Here is a 21130-nt window from a genome sequence, read left to right as displayed (position 1 = left end):
AGTCACTGATTTGGTAGGAAAGGAAATCTAACAGTGAAAAGTTAGATTATAAGGTAAATGTGAAATATTGAGTTAGATAATACAAGGAACATAATAATTGAGCAAAGAAACTGAAGAAAAATGGAGATACAATTCGATTTACTTTTTTTTCACGTTTAAAGAAAGATAAAACGAAAACATAGACAGAGAAGAAAGAATATGAATGAAATAAACAAATAGCTAAATAATATTGGAACGCTTCACATAATTCATTGAAACGTAAGTCTATATTCAGAAACGCTTTACTCTCTCACCACGACTATTTCCCAAGGCCACAGAGATGATTAGCAGGGTTTTCAAGAGAGATTCTCCAGTTAATAGAGTAGAAAATCTGCCTCTAGAACCGTATAAACACCTTAAAAAGAAAAACTCGTGTCACTTCAGACAAAGGCCTTTTGAAATAGTGTTGAAGCGCATAAGTGTTTGAGAATACGAGCTTAAAATGAAGCCAAGCACTCACCCTACACCCAGTCCACCACCCAAGCCACCCAGTCCACCCAGACCAAGGAAGGGCTCGGCTTTTGGTTCAGGTTTGGGCTCAGGGGCGGGTGCAGGTGCTGGCGCGGGTGAGGGGGCAGCCGCGGGCGAGGGTGAGGGCGCTGGCAGGGCGGCGGCGTGTAGGGCCAGACACACCACCGCGCAAGCTGTCACCTGAGGCATTAGTACAAAGGGAAAAAGAAAAGGTTAGTTAGTAATGGAAGTGGTTATGAAAACTGTGACGTCTTAGTACAAAGGGAAGAAAGAAAAAGATTAGTTATGTAAGTGGTAATGAAAACTGATCATTTAGTACAAAGGAAGAAAGAGAAATGTTAGTTAGCAATGAGTGGTAATGAAAACTGTGATCTCTTAGTTAAAAACAGTACAAAGAGAGAAAGAAAAAGGTTAATCAGTAGTGAAAAGCGTCATGAAAACCGCAAACTCTTAGTGAAAACAGAGAAAAGCTTAGCCAATAAGAACAGGGTAATGAGAACTGATATGTAAATAAAAAAAAGAAGAAGAAAGAAAAGCAATTAACCATTGATGAAATTGGTACTGAAAACTGTGATTAAGTGAAAAAAATACAAATAATGACAGACTTGAAGAATAAAACCACAGGAATACCCTGAAAGATATTACACAACCCTCTCTGACCCGTGGGAGCGAAGTAAAGAGGAAGAAATATCACACAGCTACACCAGGAATCTCACTAAATAATTTACACCGCTCACTAAACTTTTCTCCCGCTCCATTACAGGCTAGCCAACAAGTCAGTACTCACTAGTAACCGCTGGAGGTACATGGCGGCAAAGTTTCGCTAATGAACTAAGAGAACTAGCACAGGAAGGAGAGTGGAAGAGGACTTGTGATGGAATGACGCTTTCCTGAACATTTAGTGTCTTATATTGCCACGAAGCTCTTCCTGACTTTCTTTTTTTGCGCTATCTTCCTTTTTTTCCTGCATAGTGTGATGTCATAATGGTGCGGAGGGAAGGAGAGGCATACGATGATACGATATGGCTTACGATACTCTCTCTCTTTCTCTCTGCTCGCCATCGTACCTCCGCCCTCATATTGTTTAACGTTTAACGCCCCTCTCACTTCCGTCTCTCGTTTAGCTTCACAAACACGTCTTTTGCACATTTTTTTCAGGTATTTGAGACAGAATCATGAGTTGGTTGCTTCTCTCTCTGATCCGTATTCATAAACGTTTTGCCCTCTCACCACGACTATTTCTAAAGGCTCTAGTTGAAGATACTCGTGTTTTTAAGGGTGTTTTTATGGTTCTGGTAATGGATTAACAAGATTTCTAGTTTGTCATAAGGAGAAACAGTCTTGGAAACCCGGCTAGTCGTCTATGGGGTCTTGGAAAATTGTGGTGGTGAGAAAGCAGCGTTTCTGAATATGGCCTCTCTCTCTCTCTCTCTCTCTCTCTCTCTCTACCATTGTCTCCCATATTAGAAAGTGACCATGAGAGGACAAACAATAACAGTACATGAAAAAAAAAGGAAAAGAAAGAAAAAAAATGTTCATTATCCCACACATTACCGCCACTTTTGCATAATTTCCTCTCCTTGTGGTCACGTGATGGGGTGTTCGTCTATTGAGAAACACGTCTTTGAAAGTGAAAATATGCGAGGCCTGTTAAAAGTTTCGTTCTCTCATCATATTTTCAAAGGCCACGGAGACTAGAGGTAGTGGTGATGGTGGTGGTAGTCGAGGGCGTGGTTCTTTTAGTGCGGCAGTCTAATGGAATTGCATCGCTTATCTAATCTGCCTCACTACCGGTAATTTCTTCTCACGCCACATGATAGACGCCTTTTAGTTGTGTAGCCACCACCACCACCACCACCACCCCCACCACCAGCAGGATGGTGTAAATGATGCTCACTTGTTTGTTGTTTGATTTCTTTATTGATTTACTTTACGAGCGTGTAGTCTTGCAGCAAGAGTTAAGGCGTGTTGAGAGAGAAATGGAGTTGGTGGTAACAAAACCTGGTATAGCCTGCTTGCTTGTGGTTTATTCGTGTGTGTGTGTGTGTGTGTGTGTGTGTGTGTAAGTCCAATGATGTTGTACATAATAATAATTAACAAACACCTTCCTATCCCACTAGGCTGCCTCTATGTATAGTAATACCACAATGCTTAAATGTTCACGCCCTATGTACAAAATATACAGATACACAATGCCCATCACAGGTCCAATGAAACCATTCTGCACAAACCCCACCCCCACCATCCCCCCACCTCACACAGCCTGGTGCAGCTGGGAACTGGCACCAAGCCTCTCCGTGATGCTCCATACGGACCTCAGTCACAGGCAGCCAGGCACAGGGAGGCGTTGGTGCCGCCGAACCCGAACGAGTTGGTGAGGGCAACTCTCTTGGGCGAATCCTGCAGCCAGGGGCGCCCCTCATCCACCACCAGATCCAGGCCAAGGGCCGGCTCAGGTTCCTCCAGGTTTGCAGTGGGCGGCAGGAAGCCAGCATGGCAGGCGATGACCGTCAGTACCGCCTCCACTGCCCCGGCAGCTCCCAGAAGGTGACCCAGCGCTCCTTTCACGGAGGACACGCCAAGGCTCGCCGCGTGCCCCTGGAACACCTCCCTGATCGCCTGAGCCTCGACGGCGTCCCCTAGGGGCGTGGAAGTGGCGTGGGCGTTGATGTAGCCCACTTCTGTTGGAGCTACGCCCGCCTCCTTCAGTGCCGCAGTCATGGCTCGCACGGCGCCCCGCCCATCCTCCCTGGGAGCGGTGTAGTGGTAGGCATCTCCGGTGGCCCCGTAGCCCAGCACCTCCCCGTACACCGTGGCGCCGCGGGCCCGGGCGTGGGAGAGTTCCTCCAGCACCATCACCCCCGCGCCCTCGCCCATGACAAAGCCTTCCCGCTTGGTATCAAAGGGACGTGAAGCCTTCTCCGGCGTCTGGTTGAAGCTGGTGGCCAGGGCACGCAGGCGACAGAATCCAGCCAGGGCCAGAGGGTTGATGCACGCCTCAGTGCCGCCGCACACCATCACGTCGGCGTGGTCGTGCTTAATGAAACGGAAGGCGTCCCCCACAGCATGGGCACCAGTGGCACAGGCGGTGGACACGCTGTGGTTGGGTCCCTCCAGGCCATGCTCCATGCTGATCTGGCCCGCCGCCATGTTGGTCAGGATGCGCGGCACGAAGTAAGGACTGACGCGGCTGTACCGGTTCTGCAGCGCCGCTCCCGTGACCAGCACGTCCTCCAGGTCCACCATGCCCATGCCCAGCGCTACACCTGCCCTCGCCCGCTCATCCTCACTCTCTGGACGCCACCCAGCATCCCCCAAGGCCTCGCGAGCGGCCACCAGAGCGAAGGACGTGGCCGGGGTCATTGTGCGCAGTTGGCTGGGCGTGAAGTGGGCGGGAAGGTGCAGCTCTCCCTCGCCTTCGCCCCGCGGCACTCTGGCACCAACCCGACACGGCACCTGTCACCCACACCAAGCCCGGGCATTAGGAGTGTCATCATAACAATTTTTTCTACACTTCTAACCAAGTCATCCATTTAGTGTTAATGCATCAAAGGAAAGGAGATCCTCAAGGCTCACCTGTGCGTAGCCTTCATCAGTGAGTGCCGAAGTGGCCACCCTCCCAGCAGTGAGACGCAGCCAGGTGTGTGGCGCCCCTACACCCAGAGGCGTCACTAGGCCCAGCCCCGTTACCACTACACGCCTCACGCCTCCCATCCCTCCTGCTGGGGGTTAAAAAATTATCTGTTAATGTGGATTCGACAACGGTCGAATTTCTATTGTCAAACTTCTTGAATGTCAACCCTTCTTAATTAATAATTCAACCAAAACCATTACCACCATTCAAACAAAACTTCCTTTTTAATACTGTCTCGCAACGTAAGAGTGATATCATATCCCCCTACTAAGAGAGAGAGAGAGAGAGAGAGAGTTCGCTCCCACCTAGTGTGGCAACTCTTGGGTGCAGTGGCAAGTTGGCAACTCCTGTAAGTACTGTACAGAACAGTACCACCACCAGGCAGCGGGGCCAACCGGCCACCGGGACCACAATTCTTCACGAGTCCTTCCTTCTACGCACTATTTCTCTTTTACCGTAGAAGTATTCATAGTGGTGAAGTTTCTTAGCAGGCAAACTTCCTCACCGTTGTTTAACCGAGTCATTCCTCACTCCATCCACCCATATACCACTCTAGCATCCACTCGACAACACACCCAGCCTACCCACCCACCTATACAAGACCACCTACGGCTGAGTAAGATTTCTCTCACACTCCCCAACACTTACAGAGGTTCTTACCATGCAGTTCAAAATTATACTATATTTATTAATAAAGCAGAGAGCAAGTTCAGTTCCCCACCTGCGAATCCTTCCTCTCCAGGCACAGAGCGGCAGCGGCTGGTTTGTTTATCTGGTCAGCTGCTGCTGCACTGTCTACACATCAACACAGGTTCGGTGGAGGTACTGGGCTCCTCTCTCTGTACCCCTACTCCCTTCCACTATTTTCTGTTTTCCCGTAGTATTAATTCATCAAAACTGCCCAGTGTTCATGGAAATTCGATAAATAACCATAACGAACTACTGGTGGATTCTGGCAAACAGGGGACTTAAAAATAAAGGGAAAACCATGGGACCGAATGCAACGCTGTATTGGATTTGCATGTGACTGCGTTCCTCGCCTAACCTACTTAATGCGTCCCCAATTCATCCAAACCTTGGCATATCGCTATTATATTATGATTCTAGCTTACCACAGGAGCGAATTGTTTTAGCCGACATATTCATAGATATAGTTGAGACCAGCCAAAGGTTGTGTGTACGCAGCTGCAATGAGTGGTGCTTCGTGGATGACTGTCTAGCATTATTAGTAATTGCTGGACCTTAAGCCTACTGGCTCCAAGATTCTTCTCTTGACATACTGCACCCAAAGACAAATAAATGTTATAAACCACTCAGATGTTCACAAAGATAAAAAAAAAAAAAATAAATAAAAAATAAATAAATAAAATAAAAAAAAAAATAAATAAATAAATAAAATATATCTTTAAAGAATACCCCAACAAAGCAGAGCCCACACTAGCTATTGATGGGCTGGGCAACTATGGACACCTTGTGCATTCACACATTTTATTAAACTGCCATGTTGTACATCATTTCATAACCCTGCACAATTTGCTCCTCAGAGCATACAATAAGTGAAGGTAGGAACTGGTAATAAAAATGTTAATTCAAAATTACAAAAAAATTGTATAGTCCATTTTTTAAGAAACAATGCAGCCTCTACTACCAGTGTGACTGGTTTCAGAATTAATATTACAGTGCATAGAAAACCTAAATAGTCTTGCTTTTGACTCACAAATAATCTTAATCAATGGGATAATGAATGAAGACATTACAGAAAAGTTTTATTCCATAAGGTTAAAATCTTTGGAATGGGTAATGGGTAAGGCTTTTTACTCTTGCAGTCCGGAGATAGTGGGGATGAAGGCTGGTGGGGCTAATCCCGCTCCATAGACAGAGTGGGAAGCCGTCACAATACCACTAAATTAAATATGTACATTTGTCTTTCCTTGTGCTTGATATGTTTTCACCACAGCAAAGGTTTCAAGGTTAACCCAAGCATGTAAGAATACTGCAGACAGCCCCCCTCCCCCCTAATATTCATGCACAGGTACACTTAACATTTTGTCTTCACATTACCATTATAGAAAAAAAAAAAAAAATAGAAAATAAAATCTTCACTTAACTTGAGACATAAGGATGAAAGAGCTTTAAATTCCTTTCCTTTGACTTAGGATAAAAATGAGTTTAAACAACTAAAAAACTTCTTTTAGAGCCCCTCCTGCCAGTACGACTCTCCATCCTCTTGGGCTACACTCACAGGCCATGAATTCGCATCCGGAGAGAGCAAGGTAGGCACCGCCCCTCCCATGGCACTGCAAGTGTGGAGACGCGGTCATCACAGAGATGGAGAACCAGGCGTTGGTCCTCAAGGTGAGGTCCACCCAACAGAACCGACAAGCGGGGAGCTGGGCCTGAGCCTCACCAGGGAAAAGTTGAGCGGGGAGTCAGCTGAGACACCCCATGCCACCTGCAAGACAACCTTGGTGAGCCTCTGTTCCCCAACCCATACAATGCCCGGTGCTCAGTGCTGGTGATTATGACTTTGGCTCAACTAAACACACACTAAATGCAAGTAAGGAAATTAAATGAGGTACACTACAACATTCTACTCTCAAATAATTATCAACAGTAAATTCTAACATACATTTTGCAAAGCCCAACTTCTTTTACTGTACTTACTTGTTGCTTTTGTACTTGTCTCTGATAGCATGCTGCTGGGGTTCCTGCACCCTAGAGAATGCTCGGTACAGGTTGACATAACATTCCCGCAGGTCCTCTAGGGTGTAGCCTGTCCACTCAACCATGTGCTGCGGCCAAGCCACCCTCCCCTGCAACAACAAAGCAAATGTTACAAATCACATGAGAAACAGCAATAGCAGTAACCACCAGTAATAAAAAGCTTCAAGTAAGGTTACACATCCAGCAGTGCAGTACCTGTGTGTGGTTAGCCAGAGCCACAGCAGAGGCTGCTATCAAGGAAGGGAGGTACCGCAGGAATGGGTCACAGTCAAGCATTGACATCTCTGCCAGGAACTGTAACAAAGATAAAATAAAACATTAAGAAAAAATTAAAAACAAAGGAATCTAAGGCAGAAATTCTGGAAAACAAGTACTCCCCTCAGAAAATAAAAACCATTCAATTTAATTTCAGCCAGACTTGGAATGCATCTTGAGACAATGGAACTCACCAAGGCCAGATGTAGCACTTCCTCTGGGGACTTGAGCAAGCGTGAGAACTTGTTGACAAAGAAGTGAGCAGTGGGCACGGCCATGTCAAAGCTGAGCACCTTGAGGATGAGGTGTTCCATGCGCAGGATCTGGCCCACCTTGTATGTGTTGTCTGTGATGTAGGCAAACTGGCTCACGTCAGGGGGGTAAATCTCCTCAAACTTCCTGCAATACAAACACACACACACATTATAACTTGTGTGGTAAAATAACAAGGATATTATGAATGTAGTTGTGTGCATTGACTTGTGCAACACACACAGAAGTGGTGTTTAGTCCCATTATAAAAACACACTGACTGAGCAAGAGAAACACTATGATTTGCATGTGCTAACTCTTTAACTCCACATTACAGTACCTCATTAAAGGAAATATAAAAAGAATCAATGTTTTATGCTACAAACGTGTAAGATGATGCATCAAACATTACAAAAACAACACATCAGCACAACTTACGCAGCAATGAACATGGCAGTTGTTCCCACCAGCTGCAGTTTGTCTCGCTTTACAGACATGTGGGAGAGAAAGCGATCAATGTAGGACACTGCAAGGTAGAGTGTCTCAGCATGAAGGGTGTACTCCTCAGCCACCTCCACCAGCCAGTCCACCAGGATCCACCGCATGTTGGCTGTGATGTCCATCTGCTTCGACATGTAGTTAGCCCGAGGCTTGTGGAACACCTGCACAAAGAGGATGGTTCAGTGACAGCTCATATCCACCTACTCATCTGATTACCAAGCTGACACCAACCTTAAAACAGAGCAGCCAAGTTAGTTTATCAGCTCCTTAAGTAAACCTGAGCTGTTCCATTCCTAAACATTCAAATCCTACAAAACAATAGTTGCTTTTGTATATAAGTTATGAATGTTGCCATATGATAGCTAAGGATGAGAGACTATGATAAAAAGACAAGTTTAGGTTATAACAAACACTTACAATAATTTTTGTACAAACCTCTGCTTGTCTGGAATAGTGGTATATGTCACTGGCATACTCTGGCACATCAAAGACATCATCAGCACGTGCATGGAGCAGATCCTCCTTGGGACTTGAGTCAGGCACTAATATATCATCTTCACACACACTCATGTCCATTACCTCTCCCCCTCCCGAGGCCTCGCTGCTGTCCGAAGACCTGTGTGAGCAGAGGTGTTATACTATGAGGCTAATGACCAAACACACTGCTACTGACATAGGTATATTCTATAGGATGACTGGATAACTTGCAATGTTTAGCTCAATTAAGTAGTGTTGCTTCATCTTGTATCATCCCAAACAACCCTAATGCATTTATGTCCATTATAGCACAAAAAGGTGAAAGGTCACATACTGAAGCCTCACCTGTGTAAACTAATGATGGAAGGGTCAAGGTCGATGATTTCAAGGGATTCATCTTGCGCGGGCTTGACTTTCCGTTCCCTCAGTGGATGACGGACTGCAGGTAAGGAAGTAGAGTGGGATAGGGAGGTTTTATTGGAGGATGAGGATGTGGATAATGTGGTGGTGGAGCAGGTGGCGGCCTGGCTGCCTGAGATGGAGGTGCTGGATGGTACACTGCTGGAGTCCTGGTGGATGGTGAAGGACTGCAGACTACTGGTGGATAGGGTCTTCTGTATAGCACCCGCATTCTCGTCATTTTGTTGTTGTGGCACTCCTGTCTCATAGCTGACACCCTGTAATGCAAAGAAAGGCACTCAACATTTGCTTCCCACTCATTTCCCAATACACTCATCACTGACATCTTAACCACTGCAGAACATTTACCACTTACTCCAATGAAATGTTAGCACACTAATGTTCTTCACACCCGATAGCCTAGCCAGTGCACCGAAAAAGGTAGCACGTAGCATTATCGTGCAATGAATAGCAACTCATTTTCCTTGATTTGTCACTGTAATTTGCCTTGACGTCATTATACTTTTTTTTTAAGAATTTATCAGTGCTTGAAATATAAATGGTACTGGTTTTGGGTTATAAAAACACTCGCGTTGGCATGTAATTAATAGGATAAGCCAGAGTAACGAGACAATGACTTCCTGAGCATTAAGCCTAACACTGCCATTAGGTACATAAAAGCAAGAGGTAATAGTTGAATACCCAAAGGAATACATAGTTCAAGTACCTACACCAATGAAGAGGAACAGCCTCCTGGTGCTTTTTGAACTGGGTACGTTAACACGTCGGCATGCGGTACATTTAATCCTCAAGGCCGCAGCAGTAAAACGTTACGTCCATAGGTACGTCTGCTGGCCACTACCACGATGTTTACAGCGTTGCCCAGACTATCTCACATCACCTCAACAATGAACTGTGCTTTAGTCGTTAAGTACACCAAACCTGAGGCCTTTCCCAAAGTTACAACGTGTGAATGCTGTACTGTTCTGAAGCTGGCGGTGAGGCGCTGCTGGGGATGGGAGAGGGATGGGGCGGGGAGGGGAGGGAGAGAGGGAAGGAAGCCCCGGCGGGTTCCGATGAGTCGCGCATCAATTCAAACACCTCCAGTTGCCTCTGCCGCCGTTCATCTCAATCCCCACTTGTGATGACAGCCTAATATTGCATCACTGGTTAGGTTTTTAGGTCTAGGTGCATTGAACAGCTCGTGTGTGTGGCAGGGGAGGCATTCTAGCCGCGTGGCTGGCTGGCACGTTAGGACCAGAGCATCATTTCAAACATTTACTCCCTCCTCTATGCGCTGGGCCCTCCCTGTCCATCCCAGTCACCACCCATGACAGTCGATCGTTGAACTGTTCGTAATGCATATAGGTTTGAAGCATTTAGGCACTCGTGTATAAAAGTGGTGATATATTCCATACAAGGCGCCCAGCACGCCCGGCAGTGGGGTGGTTGGGCCTGGGAGCGCGTCCACGGTCCATCCATGCCAACGGCCTTACCTGGGAGGCGCCCAAGTTTTACTTCCGCTCTGGACTTGACTGTTCCTCCCACCAAGACAACCGACCCTCCCCCCCTCCCATGACCAGGCCTATGCACATGTCTGAATAGTCTGACTGTAGCTAATAGGTCAGTGTCTATAGTACTTTCCAGTGTTTAGTGCGGCACTAGAACTTTTGGCGTGAGCTTACAATCGTTATGTAATTACTTTAGTTCAAACATTGAAACGTTGGTCCCTTCATAATCATCCAGGAAAGCTTCTAATTGAGTAAATTTACTTGCATTCCTCCAGAAAGAACTACAGTAGTGCCAAATAACCCTTTCGGTTTTTTTTTTTTTTTTAAGTTTCCTCTGTATGCAGGGTAATGACATCTTTGCGTAAACTGCGCCAGCGGGATCTTAGCACCATTACGTGAGCCATCCCAAGCCTTTCACCCTAAAGCAGTTCCACCATCCCAGTTGCCTGCAGTCAAATTTCCATATCAACCCTGTGCATTCAACCGCCCCCCATCTCTCCTGGCGAGCCCGGTGGACCCTCCGCTATATTCAAATTTCCCGCCGCCCCGTCCCCTTGTGGCCCTCAGCTGACACTTTTAAAGACCCTTGCACAGCTCCACTCTCCATCCTACCGCAGCAAAAAGTCATCAACCTGCCCAGACATTTTATTTGAAAAGCCCGAGGCGTTCACCACAAAAGGTTCAGTAATGGGGCGTGCGCTGAAGTAATGTTTGTCGAGTGTCGTGCATCTCCTGCATACTACTAAACAAACTTGTCCACAGAAATCAATAAAATGAAAATAAATAAATAAAACAGTTTTGGGACAAATTTATATCAGCACGTAACGCACATGCGCAAATGAGTAACCGTCAAAATTTCAAAATAATTTTGATAAAATAAAATACGAGTAGTATATTTCCACAATCTGTTGCTTACCATGTATCCAAATTAAACATCAAGTTTGTCAGTTGTAGCCAACACTAGCAAACACTTGAGGCACTCGGTAACACTGGTAATTAGGTAACAGTCAATCAATCAGTGGTCGGTTAGGTAAATGTCAAGTTTTGTCAACCCTTCAGTCCCTCCCCACGAGACAAGCAAGGAAACATTGAAATAATGCAAGGCTGATACTCAAACTGAAACTATCCACCTGACATGCTATCAAAGCAACAACCACCACCATCACCACCCTCCCTCCCTCCCGCTCCACTAGCTTGATACAAAATGGACCATCGGGCTTCTGAACTCAGCAAGCTTGTTATTGTTATTAAAACCACCTTTAACAATTCAAATTCCCCTTCTAACTTACACCACTCCCTGGCCACAGTATTAGAATGTGACAAAAGCCAGACACGAAAGTTAGTCCCGCACCTAAACATCTGTCCTTAGGGGCTAAATAACGAATGATTTAAATATCTTGAGCATCTTTTAGCTGTAAATGATCAAAGTCTACTCATTACATGGAACACAATGGTACTTTGGGATACACGGGCTCCATTACCAGGGCACAGTCTCTCCTGCATAAAGTTGTGTATAGTGTGGATACTATCCACTAGATAAGGTTAGGGCTAGATAGTGACCTTATGAATTGGAGGGCAGCATTACCTTTACAGCTGAATTCAACATTGAAATGACTGAGCAGTACTTGTAAAAGAAAAATACAGCCGTTCCTCACCAAATGTGCTGCCTTATTAAGTAGCTTGCTATGGAGTAAGGATTAATACCTGAAGGCGCTTTTTACCAACATACTGCAATAATAAAGACACAAACACAGACATGCCTCACCCATTTTGCTGCCCTAAGCTACGTGTGCTGAAATATGTAAAGTAAGGGTTAGCGGCTGCTGCTCACCAAATTAACAACCATAATACTGATAAATACACCTACAAACACAGCAGACATTTATATACCTAGTTTCCTGTGGTGATACGCTGCACTAGAACATTATAATATCAATAATATTGACACACAACCCTTTATCTACTTGGGTTATTGCTAAGCTGAACAATACCACATACGAGGCACTTATTCACCCAGACACCCATAGATACAAACACTCCCATGATCTGCTACTGTAATGGGGTTTTCCAGTGCTGAGGAACAAGCTGGGTAGGCAACAAGAATAAGTTACTCAAGCACAAAACACACATGATGATTCTGTAATAAGGTGGTAAGGCACATAAACTAAGCAGAAATACCCACATAAACCTTTCACATATCCTTTCCTGTAATGAATAGAAACAGTCACTCTTATAAAACCCCTCACACATGACCTGCTCTTGTAACACACTGCTGAGGACAAAAAGTAGACACACACACACACACACAACCACCACAAAACACACACAGCTTGTTCCTGTAATCCTAAGGTGCTACGGAACATAAGGTGAACAGAAGGAACAAGCACATAGCCACTTCACAGCAGCACAAGAGAGCAGAAACACACTCATACAACCTTTAGACACACATATGGTCCCTATAATAAGATGCTACAGAATATGAAGGTGAAAGATAAGGAACAAGCACACATATACGTAGTCACGTCACTTCACAGCACAGCACAATTCTCACCTGCTTTGCTGCTCTGACGGGCTGCTTGCGGACATTGGAGGAGCCGATAGGACACAGCACCGGCCGCCTGTTGGTGTTCCCCTGCAGTCCAAAAGCACTAGGTCGAGCCCCGCTGGTCGCTGCATCCCTCTTGAGCCTCCTATGGGCCGGCACTCGGTTCTCCTGGTCCTCATCTATGTGCATGGAGGACATTATTGCAGCACCCTGACCAGTGACCACCCTCTGCCCTTCCTCAAGACACTACGCCACCTGCACGCTCCGGGGGAAGTCGCGGTGACCGGGAAGGAGCGTTTCTACACACACCACATGGGAAATTTTAGCGGACGAAGTGGAGCTGAGGGAACAGGAGAGGAACAGCTGACCTACTGTCGCCGCCACGGTTTGAAGCGCCCAATCAGAGGAGCTCCGCCACCCTGACGTCACTGCGCACGCATCTCTGACGGGTTTCAGTGCGGGCTTCACTGGCTACCTCTCACAAATACCAATAAATTCATATTCACAATGTTATCCTTCTTATATTCTACTCATATTTTCAAATTTAGGGCATTTTTTTGTGTTATTTCGTGCATGTTGGTGGGATTTGAAGTGTTTAGTAAGAATTATGGTGAGTTCACGCTCCCCAGCATTGGGCGCCTCAGCACCAAGGGACATTTAAACCCGTCGCGGGAAATATGAATGGCTCGACTCGAACATTTAAAGAAAAATGCGCCTTATCATAAGAATTACGAATACTTGCCTATTGAAAAACATTGCATATTTGTATTGTTTGTAATTACAATGCTTTACTATGAACGTACATTAGGACTCAGAAGAATAAAATAGGTAGATAAGTAAACTAATATGAAAACACAATTAGGGTTCAACAATGAAATATGATACCATTCAAACCCTAACATACTTCTGTATTGCCTCAGATACGTAAAGAAATGACAATAAGATGTATTCTCCCCCCTAAGATAGATAAATACATAAATATACACATACACTCAACATAAATTTGACCAGAGCTGCATATATCACTCATACACACATATATCGACTCGAAATTTACACTTATTAACAAACACTCAAATCCGGTGACATTACAAGATGCTGGAAAAATAGTAAGTAGCCTTTTAACCAAGTTATCCCAATGCAGTTAGGATTGTGAGAGCACGTGGGAATATCTGTTAAAATTCCTTCTTACGATCGATACAAACATAACTGGTGCCTTTTGAATGACCTATCGCCTCCTTCCTTTTATTTCACAACAGCAGGTTCTATGGGTGCTATCAATCCTATACACACACATAGACGAGGCTAGAACTGTATAGAACTTCATAAATCTCTAGTAGCAATTGTAGACCATTCAAATATTCAAGTTTGTTTATGACAGGGAGGGAGAGCGAAGGGGAGGGAGTGGGGCAGTCAGTGAAAAGGAGATAGAATGTTGCCAGATACAAGTTAAAATATACATTCCTAGAACTTTTCACTAACCTTGTATACCTCTGTGTACATTGGATATTAGGTGTAGCGGGTGTTTATTGGTAGTGTATAGAAAATGAGTACATATTTACGAGTGCATTTTTCTTTTTTTTTAAGAGTTAGGTGCATCCTGTGGGGATATTTGAAGTTACCACATGCCGCGGGTTTGTCTGGGTATCAGCATTATTTGGAACTATTATGTTGTCTTTTTTGTTTTTGTTTCTATGTCATCGTCACCTGGCTATTTGACATATTAATGTTCTTACCTCTCTGTCTTTCTTGGTTTGCATTACGCATGTCTATACCTTATTTTCTAAGAGAGAGAGAGAGAGAGAGAGAGAGAGAGAGAGAGAGAGAGAGAGAGAGAGAGAGAGAGAGAGAGAGAGAGAACGAATGAAAACCATAACTAAAGTAAATAAAATATGTAAGTATTGATGCACATTTCAATAATGATATCACTACCACCACCACCACTACTGTCACACCACCACCACCACCATCACTACTGCTATTACTACTACTACTACTACTACTACTACTACTACTACTACTATTGCTGCTGCTGCTGCTGCTGCTGCTGCTGCTGCTGCTACTACTACTATATTCAATTCTCGGACGCTAGTTAAGATCCTTCTCCTAAGTGAAGCACATTAGAAAGGATCAACGCTCTGCTGGCCTGCTACAGGTTGGCGGTGGTTGTGTGGCTGTGTGCAGTGAGAAGTGTGCATTACAGTGCTGTTCATTGTTTCTTTACTAACGCATTTACCATTTTCTTGGAGTGTATGGAAACGAAAACTATCACTTTTATATTATACTTCATATCTCATTATTTGGGCACAGAAGTGAGTCCGATAACCCTTGATGAGAAGAAAATCAGTGAAGAGTATTCGTATACAGCACGGGCTTGTACACAGCTCAAGCGAGGGGATGATTTAAGGCATAAGTACTCTGAACCACGCTTAGATTCCTTCAAATAAACTTCGGACCTCCAATAAGACATCTCAAGGTACTTTTTGGAACACCTTGTCTGCAAACATCCATCCTTGAGACATGGGAATGGGAGGCTGGGGAGTGGAGAGCAGTATGGCTAGCGTTATACCCAGTGGGACAACGAGTCGCTGCCTGCCACGAGTGTGTGTTATTCTGGTGGCATAGTGTGTGGAATGTGGATCACTGATGGCATTGGCAGGTCAAACACATCTTGCATTGTTGTCACGATGTTTTACCCAATAATTGTAGGGATTACTACTACTACTACTACTACTACTACTACTACTACTACTACTACTACTACTACTACTACTACTACTACTACTACTACTACTACTACTACTACTACTACTACTACTACTACTATACCACTATCATCATTATCAATACATGTACTTTCAACACATCTTTCGTTACTGAGTGTTATCCCGCCGGACAAAAGGTACAGCGTCGGCGTGTCATTAACATTAGAAGGCGAACATATATCATCTATAGCAGGTGTGTTATGATATGTCACACATGTGTGTGTGTGTGTGTGTGTGTGTGTGAGAGAGAGAGAGAGAGAGAGAGAGAGAGAGAGAGAGAGAGAGAGAGAGAGAGAGCAATGGCAACAGCAAACATAACTATTCTGTAAAGGTTTGGTGCCAGTACTTCCAAGTTTACTAATAAAGGACAGTGTTGCATGGTCATTCTTACAACACATACAGATGGCGAAACACCCGTATCATATTTAATTTATCACCCATCACTTTCCCACACATTGTAACTATAGCGGCCAAGCAGAACAATGACCTCGATCGCTGCCTGCTGAGGGCAATACACTGACCACTCATGGCTGCTGATGATGCTACAGTAGTGGTGAGACTCGTGTTCTGTCATTCTGTTCTCCCATCACGAATGTTTTCAAAGGCCACGGCAATGTTCAGTCGGTCTCTCTCTCTCTCTCTCTCTCTCTCTCTCTCTCTCTCTCTCTCTCTCTCTCTCTCTCTCTCTTTCGTGTCGCAAATACCGTTTTCATTCTTTCCTTCCTTGCTTCTTTACATCTCCTCAAATTCCTTCCGTCCGTTCTTTTCCTCCTCCTCCTTTTTTTTTTTTTTTCACTCCCTCTTCTTCCCTCCTCACTTTTTTTTTTTTTAATTGTATCCCTTAAAAGTTTCCCCTGGCTACTATTTTCGTACTTTAGGTGGTGGTGATGAAGTGGTAGTGCAACGGTGTGAGCCAAATATTAGTTTAGAGGAGGTTTGCTGTTACTCACATTTGCTTCCTTGTAACGTACGTGCTTATTTATAATTTTGGCAGTGGTGGGGGGTGACAACAGTGGTGGTGGTGGTGGTGGTGGTGGTGGTGGTGACAGTGGTAGTGATGTTGTTAGTGGTGGCCTGGTTGTGGTTATGGTGGTAGTGGTAGTAGTATGGTATAAATAGTAGCATAAGCAGTAGCAACAGCAGTGTCTTGATCTGAAAGAGAGAGAGAGAGAGAGAGAGAGAGAGAGAGAGAGAGAGAGAGAGAGAGAGAGAGAGAGAGATTCTTTTGTAGATGCAGTGAAACAGGTGTTACTTATACATACACCGGACACACACACACACACACACACACACACACACACACACACACACACACACACACGAATCGCCAACGGCAAGAGAGCACCAAATGAAAATAAAAAGAAAAACTCACATATAGCTCATTAAAACACAATAATGAAAAGAAAGGGAAATTATATATAAAAAAAAGAAACATCACAGGGAGAAAAGTAAAATTTCAAGTACTAATAGATAAAAATAAAGAACTTGGAGAGAGAGAGAGAGAGAGAGAGAGAGAGAGAGAGAGAGAGAGAGAGAGAGAGAGAGCTACGGCGAGGGGAAGAATGCGAAGGGTATACGCGGGATTGTAAAAAGAAGTAGACAGGACACACAGGGAAGGACCAGCTGTCTGCCATTCAAATGAGAGACCGTAACCCCCCCTCCCCTATCCCGTCGCTCTCCCTCTCCTCTCCCTCTCTCCTGCTCTACGCTCTCCTACTATGGCTATTATCCTTGTTCTTCGTGTCACCTCCTCACGTCCCTCTCACTACCACCACTGCTACTACTACTACTACTACTACTACTACTACTACTACTCTTCCTCTTATTTTTTTCTTTACTTTCTGTTTTCTTTTTAATAATTTTCACTTAACATCACTAAAACATCGACAGTAGTGGTAGAAGTAGTAGTAGTAGTAGTAGTAGCAGTAGTAGTAAGGATAATAACAGCAAAGAATTATTAGGTTGTATATCAAAATAGTAGTATCTTTATTTCTTTTCATTTTGTTAATTCATTTTAGTTCTCCATCTTTGTGTGCGTACCTTATCTATTATGAACACTCGCCTTCCCTCAGATTAGTACTCCTTTCTTTCTATCTCTTTATCAATCTTATCTAGTTTTTCTTCGTAGTTCAATAGGTACTGTAGTTTAAAATTTCTTGCTTTCTTTACACCTTTTTCTCTTTATTTTCATGTATTCATTATCTATTTCATGTTTTTTTTTATGATTTTTCTTCCTTCTTTTCCTCTTCTTCCTTCAACTCTTCATATCTTATTCTTCTTTCATTTTCAAACTTTTCGTGTTGCCGTGCTGTCCCTTATCAATATTCCTATCGTGATCTTCTGTTGTCGAAGGTGGTGTTGAGAGAGAGAGAGAGAGAGAGAGAGAGAGAGAGAGAGAGTAATGGACGATAGATGGAAACTTCCTACTATTGTCCACACACTCTCTCTCTCTCTCTCTCTAAAGACACGTAACCACTATCACACACACACACACACACACACATGCGGTCATAATGTAAATCACACACACACATACACACACCTGGCATTAGCTACCTACTCCTCCTGCGATATTTTTCTCACCTGTTCACCTGTTCTCACTCGTAGTACTGCCGTGTGATGTGTTGGGTGGGGCGACCCTGCTGACTGCATGCACTGTCTCTGATCTCTCCTCAGATCCACTTAGTTTTTGGTGAGTGTTTACTATCAACCCCTTCAGTACTATGACGTGTTTTCATATTTATTCTGCTTACTATTTGGCAATTTTATACAGCTTCAGAAACTTATGTGAGGAATAAAATAGTGAAGACTGTAGCCATTAATCTTCTGACCTCCATAAACAGTTGATAATGTAAACAAAATCGTTTAATTTTACTCAGAATTCAAGGTAAAAAAAAAAAGTGTCCTAGTACTGAAGGAGTTAAACAGCAGAGGGTGGAGTGATTGTTTACATACATGACAGATAAATTCATCACATTCACACAGCTACGATAAAAAACATATTTACATCTATAACTTATCTATTTGCTTATCTATCTGTCTTTCTGTCTGTCTATAGTTTGTGTGTTTACGTTTGCTTGTGTCTATCTGTCTGTCTCACTTCCTGCCTGTACCTATAGTTTGTTTTGTCTGTCTCTGTTTGTTTCATAGTTTGTCTGTCTGTCTGTCTGCCTGTTTGTCGGTTCTGGCCTGTTATATTAGTGGTGTACTGTAAGGTTTTAAAAGTAGCAGTAAAGAAAAGAGGGGGAAAAGGTGGAAGGGAATGAAATAATAATCTTTGTCTTACGTTACTTTATTTTATTTACGTTCCTCATAGGCTATTTTCTGTCTTTACATTCTTCTCCTCTCCCTCTTTTTTTTTTTTTTTTTATTTCTCATGATCCCTTATTCTTAGGTACAACGAGAAATAGATGAAACAATGATGATACTAATTCTGCTTTTCATTTCACTAGTATTACATTCCAGAGATTATTCTATTTCATCTTTACCTTTTACATCATCGCTTTCATTCTCTTCCTCTCCTCTTGTCTTCTCCTTTTTCTTCTTCTAACCTGCTACGCTTTGGATCACTTCTTATGTCCATCTTCCTCTTTCTTTATCTGATTTGACGATCATTTCTTATCCAACATTCGGTCAGAAATATTTGTGCTCACTATTTCTCTATTGGTCTTTTTGTCTCTAGTTACCCCTGACACGGTTCTAATTCCTTTGTCTTCTTAACGCTTTCTTCCTCTTTCTCCTCTTTCTCATGATCATTCCTCCCTGCGTATCTTTCAATAACATCCTTCGTCATCTCACTCAAGTTCCCCATTTCTTCACATTTCTTCTCTTCTCTTCCCTTGTACAGGTCCAACACGGCACCACTGTTAGTAATAATGTCTCGAGATGGGTGGGTGTTCAGGGTGACAAGGATGGATAGAGTGAGAAACTATTTACTGAGGAACACCCAAAGTAATGTGGGCATAAAATAAGATGCAAAACAATGTGAATAGGTCTGCATGGTTACATTTAAAGAAGGATCGAAGGGAGAGAGTGTCGGTAGAGAAATGGATAGAAGAGGGTGGAGGAAGAGACGGTTTGAGAAAGAAATGGAAGAGTTTGACAATAGCGGAAGCATGACAGATACCTATGAAAAAAAAATAATAATAGATAAATAAACACCGGAGAAACTGCAGAAAGATAACGTAGCTTGTATATTATCACCTCTTCAACACTTACTAAACATCAATTTCCTTCTAAACATCCCTACAGCTCACATTTTCCTTTTTTTTTTTTTCAACATAAGGCACACTTTTCACCGCCTTTCTCCATATCACAGAAACTACAGTGCCCTCAAGATGGTGATAACGATGGACACAAGCGATTTTGGAGTCACTGAGATACAGCTAGCGGACAGCACTAGTGGAGGTGGAGGAGATGTAGGTGGAGAAGGAGCTGCAGGCGTGATGGCAGACAAGCGGGATTTCCTAGTTCCACCTGCTCCGCCACCTCCTTACGCCCTCCTTGCTACTACTTACTGCTGGACGGTGAGAAATAAAATATGATGGTGCTCTCTCTCTCTCTCTCTCTCTCTCTCTCTCTCTCTCTCTCTCTCTCTCTCTCATTATTTCTATTTCCTGTATGCTTTAAAAATGAAAACGTGAGTCACATCATGTGTTTCTCAGGTTTGCACAGAGAGAGAGAGAGAGAGAGAGAGAGAGAGAGAGAGAGAGGATGGAAATGGGTTAAACTGTAATATGGGTGTAACTTGGAACATGGGATGACTTTGAATATGGATAATGGTAAATAGGTAACTTTGAGCAGGAAGTAATGATTGCAACACACACACACGTACACACAAAGTACACACACGCACATACATATGTACATACACACACGAACACGCATGCGCAGTTGTGCACTAACTATTCAAGCACACGGAAAGGTTTGAGGATGGGTAACTGGCCTGAAAAACTGTGCTCACGGAAAAATACAACACGTGCTAGCAAACTAAATTTACCAAACATGTATAACTTAAATTCAACTTAGGTCATAGACACCCAAAATCATCCACTCCCTCGCCACCACACATAGAACTCCCATACCATACATTACATTATAAAATACACCTTGACATGGGGGTGTAGAGGTAGGCATGTGAGGAAAGAAAGACAGAGATAGTCGCTAAATGAGATACGGCGCTCAGGTCATTGTTATCTTGTGTTTTGTGAATTATCTGACCAGTGAAGCGTACTGTCTAGCGAGGGTTATGATAAGGCTGATAAGGACCCGTCAACAGCATAACCAAGGCCAGGGAGGCTCTGACGAAACATACGGCAGTATATTAAATGGAAAGTTTCGGGGACTGTAGTATATGTGTAATGGAAAACAACTCCCATCTTCTGTATTTATTTCTTGGCAGAAATTCCGTGTTGGTTCATACAAACTACATAAAAGTGAATGGATATTTTTTTTCAGGAGAGTTCAGTGTACCATGGAAAGGTGTAATTAGGGAAATATTTCGAAATCCCCCGAAACAGGCATTTGTTGTTCCAAAAATCACCAGGCGATAACGAAG

The 21130-nt window shown here is 43.7% G+C and overlaps 4 protein-coding genes across 6 annotated transcripts in view; 1 reads left to right on the top strand and 3 right to left on the bottom strand.

Annotated features, from left to right (window-relative positions):
* LOC123501177 (glycine-rich protein 23-like) overlaps positions 1-1382 on the bottom strand; it is a 2208-nt gene extending 826 nt beyond the window's left edge. Inside the window, exons 1-2 of the mRNA XM_045249830.1 lie at positions 1298-1382; positions 500-690 (exon numbers count right to left, since the gene is read on the bottom strand). Of these exons, the coding sequence (XP_045105765.1) occupies positions 500-690; positions 1298-1318 (212 nt within the window). The 5' untranslated portion in view covers positions 1319-1382. The remainder of the gene's footprint in view (positions 1-499; positions 691-1297) is intronic.
* A 1028-nt stretch (positions 1383-2410) lies between these two features.
* On the bottom strand, positions 2411-5299 carry LOC123501176 (3-oxoacyl-[acyl-carrier-protein] synthase, mitochondrial-like). 3 transcript variants are annotated; one of them, XM_045249827.1, is made up of 3 exons: positions 5257-5299; positions 4087-4232; positions 2411-3966 (listed from the first exon to the last, which is right to left on the bottom strand). In XM_045249827.1, exons 1-3 carry the CDS (start codon positions 5288-5290, stop codon positions 2827-2829), a joined length of 1320 nt encoding a protein of 439 aa, XP_045105762.1. In that variant the 5' UTR covers positions 5291-5299; the 3' UTR covers positions 2411-2826. The 3 variants fall into 3 exon arrangements, with proteins under 3 accessions (XP_045105762.1, XP_045105764.1, XP_045105763.1); XM_045249829.1 differs by lacking the exon at positions 5257-5299 and adding an exon at positions 4866-5051 and having other exon boundaries at positions 4087-4229; XM_045249828.1 differs by lacking the exon at positions 5257-5299 and adding an exon at positions 4866-5049.
* Positions 5300-5615: 316 nt separating this feature from the next.
* LOC123501175 (G2/mitotic-specific cyclin-A-like) lies at positions 5616-13204 on the bottom strand. Its single transcript, XM_045249826.1, has 8 exons — positions 12815-13204; positions 8699-9030; positions 8312-8492; positions 7814-8037; positions 7318-7522; positions 7064-7162; positions 6809-6957; positions 5616-6596 (listed from the first exon to the last, which is right to left on the bottom strand). The coding sequence occupies exons 1-8, from the start codon at positions 13004-13006 to the stop codon at positions 6548-6550; spliced, it is 1431 nt and encodes a 476-aa protein (XP_045105761.1). The 5' UTR covers positions 13007-13204; the 3' UTR covers positions 5616-6547.
* Positions 13205-15328: 2124 nt separating this feature from the next.
* The window catches only part of LOC123501466, a 42937-nt gene continuing 37135 nt past the window's right edge, over positions 15329-21130 (top strand). Inside the window, exons 1-4 of the mRNA XM_045250302.1 lie at positions 15329-15359; positions 18181-18265; positions 19421-19462; positions 19892-20099. Coding sequence (XP_045106237.1) covers positions 15329-15359; positions 18181-18265; positions 19421-19462; positions 19892-20099 — 366 coding nt within the window. The remainder of the gene's footprint in view (positions 15360-18180; positions 18266-19420; positions 19463-19891; positions 20100-21130) is intronic.

This window comes from Portunus trituberculatus, chromosome 9, assembly GCF_017591435.1.
Source record: "Portunus trituberculatus isolate SZX2019 chromosome 9, ASM1759143v1, whole genome shotgun sequence".
Lineage (NCBI taxonomy): Eukaryota > Metazoa > Arthropoda > Malacostraca > Decapoda > Portunidae > Portunus > Portunus trituberculatus.
The sequence above is the reverse complement of the archived record's forward strand: the minus strand, read 5'-3'. Positions and strand labels throughout refer to the sequence as shown.